The sequence below is a fragment of the Dreissena polymorpha genome, chromosome 6, assembly GCF_020536995.1.
Source record: "Dreissena polymorpha isolate Duluth1 chromosome 6, UMN_Dpol_1.0, whole genome shotgun sequence".
Taxonomy (NCBI): Eukaryota; Metazoa; Mollusca; class Bivalvia; order Myida; family Dreissenidae; genus Dreissena; species Dreissena polymorpha.
Genome location: NC_068360.1, coordinates 77,498,666 through 77,502,394, shown reverse-complemented (window position 1 = coordinate 77,502,394; position 3,729 = coordinate 77,498,666). Strand labels below are relative to the sequence as shown.

At 34.0% G+C, this 3,729-nt stretch overlaps 1 protein-coding gene across 1 annotated transcript; it reads right to left on the bottom strand.

Moving 5' to 3' along the window:
* Window positions 1–589: 589 nt before the first annotated feature.
* Window positions 590–3,475, bottom strand: LOC127835830 (nuclear receptor subfamily 1 group D member 2-like). The gene is made up of 4 exons (XM_052362261.1): window positions 3,374–3,475; window positions 2,464–2,656; window positions 1,263–1,484; window positions 590–831 (listed from the first exon to the last, which is right to left on the bottom strand). Exons 1-4 carry the CDS (start codon window positions 3,473–3,475, stop codon window positions 590–592), a joined length of 759 nt encoding a protein of 252 aa, XP_052218221.1.
* Between the last annotated feature and the right edge of the window lie 254 nt (window positions 3,476–3,729).

The following is a 3,729-nucleotide window of genomic DNA, read 5'->3' as shown; positions in this document are numbered from 1 at the left end:
TCAGAACCAAATATAAGCGTACCTAGTCAATTGATAAATGTTAATTTGTTTTCCTTATAACTGACAGGAAATACAGACGGCCCACATATTGCATTAATATCTCTCTCCGACCATGCAACATTTTCACTTGATTTTCTGAGTCGTTTGCAGCTGAATGTCCGAAGTATTAAAACATTAGTCAAGGTAGTAGGGATATAATGTTCCAAATCGAAACATTAATGTGCCTTAAGCATCGTGCAACTGTACACATATATTTGTTATTTCTTGTCAATAACAAATAAAACAAATATACCGGTACTTTAAAATTGTATAATGCACGTGTGATTTACATATTTATGAGCCTCGCTCTGAGAAAAAGGTGTTAAATGCATGTGCGTAAAGTGTCCTCTAAGATTAGTCTTTGAAATCCCCACAGGCTAACCAGGGACGAAACTTTCCGCTTTTATGGTATTTAAAAAAATTGTCTTCATAGCAACAATCTAGATTAGGCGAAAAGTGTCGTCCCTGATTCTGTACATATCTGAGACGACACATTACGTACATGCCTTAAACCCACTTTTCACTGAGCACGGCTCATAAATATTCATTTTTATTCATCCATTACTTCCTCAGCAATACTTCCCTTTGTCATAGATGGAAACTCAATAAACATTTTCCTAAGTTCTTTCGTACCCGCGTCCGTTATCGATCTGAGGGAAGTCAGAAGTGCAAACAATTGTCCCAGTCTCACAGCCGGACGTTTATAACTCTTGCTCACTTGATAATTTAGGCACCTCAGCAGCGTGTCTTGGATGTTCGATACTTTAGATGTCTCAGAAATGATGCAACGATCTACAAAAACAACACAGATAAAACAATAATCGAATACATCATTTATTTTGTATCGATTTAATACATATACACATTGATCACATTTCATACTCATTATTAAATTATATAAAAATGACATATGTTAAGGAGACATATAAAAAACTGTTTAATATAAGATCAACGATATACACAATGTATTCGATGCACTCACATTATAAGAGGTGGAAATCAGACGATAAGACGGACGCATACTAAAATCCTTTCCTTCGTAATAAATGTAAGCTTATTGAAAGCCGAAGGGTTACATGTGAACCGTCAAGTAATTAAGGAAATTTGCCAAGATAACAGACACGATCAACACTTAAACATATACATACCGCTTTCAAATTCTTTGCGTTTCTTTCAAAACACTTACATACAACATAACCAAATATGTCTATCCGTTGCATTACCTGGGGAAAAGACAGTCAGCGCTTTCAGAATAGCCACTTCTTCTCTGGTCATTTTCATCTGGTCGATCTTGCGTGACATTTTCGCATGCTCCATCCAGAAGTCAATGGTGAAAATGGTGGCGATATCTTCTGGGGTGAACCATTCACCGTCCTCTGACATTGTGATCATTGAGTCAGGATCTATCACAATCCCACTGATGAAGTCACACTCAATCCTGGCTCCTGAAATTATGCAAAGGTAATATAAACATATAGTTGTCAAAACAGGCTATATTTATTATCTTATATCTGTGTGTTTATTTCAGTTTATTTTCGTTAAATAGTAATGAACGGATTCGCATGGTGCTTTCTGAAAACGTTGCAATTTAATAATTATTTCGTTGTGCTAAGTATCCACTACACCTTATGGAACATTTTTGTTCATTTTAAAGATGCTTCAGGTATACACATACTTTAAGATATAAACACTGTTTTAAATAAACGTTTTCGTTGAACAATTGACGGATCTTATAGTTGGTTCATTAAATCTGTTTTGGCTAATATTTCCAACTATTAAACACTTATATTTTAATTTTCTTACCAATTTTTATATAGAAATATTGTAGGACATATATAATATAATGTTATGTTGTGTCTTTGTGTGGTTGACTTAATCCGAATCGTCTTAGAAATGTCTTCTCGTCGTGTAAACCTTTCTTCTATTCGTCGAATAAATTGAAGTAAATTGAATAATCAAATAGGAGGCACGATCGACACAAATATTTTTTGGCATTATGTTATTTGTTTCCAATCTTTTCATTACTAATACACAATGGTCCGGAAAGGAGGACATATGCATGTTTTTTAATAACTCTATTTTGTTCGGGTTAAATCCAATCTATATAAAAATCTCCATAAACTATTGTCTTAATTTGACAGAAAAATCTTAATCTAGGAAAATGTAACATGGGAGTTTTCGCTATAACAACTGTGATCATAAAACCACATTTGTAATACTTTCTTAGATACATTTCTCTAAGGCATAGGTAGTTGTTGCCCTCATTTGTTTCCTATTCGTCTGTGTATCTTGCCGTTTAATGTAATGTAATTTAAATTTGCTGTACCTTGTAACGTGACTGAAATTAAGTTTATGTTTATGTATAAGGATGATGTTCTGCTGTCTAAGTCTGAATAAATTGTCTGTCGTTCGTCCGTATTTTACCTCGAATAAGGTTTGCCTGATCGTCCATGGGCAAGTCTGTAAAGCCCGGAATGCGTTTGGCGAATCTCACAATCTCGGCTATGCTTTTCTCGAAGTACTTTATGATGGACGTAGCGAGAACGCACTTTCTATCGGGATTGGCGATGTGAAACTGACCTTGCGGTATAACAGCGGCCATCGCGTTGGATTGCTTCTGAAACATAAAATGATTACAGATGTAATGCAATTGTTAAAGCACTGCTTTGCTGAGTGCATTAGGTTAGATATGCATGACCTCTTTTTAGGAGATACTATTCCCTAATGAGGTAATTGCTTGTCGTAATTATGTGGTTCCAAGTCGAACTAAACAGATATTACCTCTTAAATGAAGTCAAGCCAAAGGCCTTTTACGCTAAGTGATGACCATACAGTTGTGGAATAAGCGCATTTATATTCCACATTAATCGACAATCGCATTTTCACTTATCAGAAAAATTCATATTGATTATTAAAACACATATATTAAGTCAAGCCATTGTAAGCTTAAAAATTGTATTGTTCATCACTTATCACCTCCATGGCCAGCTTTTCCTATACAATCGGGGAGTTATCAAGCTTACATGATTGCCAATTAGATTACAAGCTCTTTCTATATTCAAATGGACAGGGCTGGATAGCTTTCTTAGCATCTGAATAGTATATTTGAGGCATGCGATATATGTTCCAAATTAGAATTTGCATCTTTAATAAATTATTCTTTCCTATTAACCAATTATGCAAGTATAGTAATTACTAAGTTATTTTTATTACTTATTTTATTATTATACAATTATTACTTTGATTATTTTGACCTCAATGTTTATTTCTAATTTTACAACCAAGTCTTACAATGACTTTGAAGAGATCTGTCTTTTCTTTGAAACCGGCTTACCATTGACTTCGCAATCTTTTTGCACTGAAGTTTTGAGGCTTCCTTGTCGACAGTAAACGCTACTGATTTTGCTGCTACTATATCCTGTATTATTGATTCCATCTCTGAAACGTCAAGAGTCATTGCAGAAATTATTTATGAAGAATGTAAACTTACCCTTGGTTTTGTCATCTGCACTATTCTGGTGGACGTTTTGACTTATAATTTCAATCATTTCCTCATTCTTAATCTGTATACTTATACTTTCAAATGCTATATAATCAAGATATTTATTTTGTTATTGAAGTATTAAAACGAGATTATTATTATTCCTATACTCCATTGCCGCGATATACTTGTAGAGATTATTATTATTC

Excerpts from the sequence above, each read along its gene's own strand:
- LOC127835830 (XM_052362261.1), bottom strand. The coding sequence starts at position 3,475 with ATGGAATCAATAATACAGGATATAGTAGCAGCAAAATCAGTAGCGTTT. Across the intron at positions 2,657-3,373 it reads AAAAGATTGCGAAGTCAATG|AAGCAATCCAACGCGATGGC; the intron begins GTAAGCCGGTTT and ends TTTATGTTTCAG. Across the intron at positions 1,485-2,463 it reads TCAGGCAAACCTTATTCGAG|GAGCCAGGATTGAGTGTGAC; the intron begins GTAAAATACGGA and ends GCATAATTTCAG.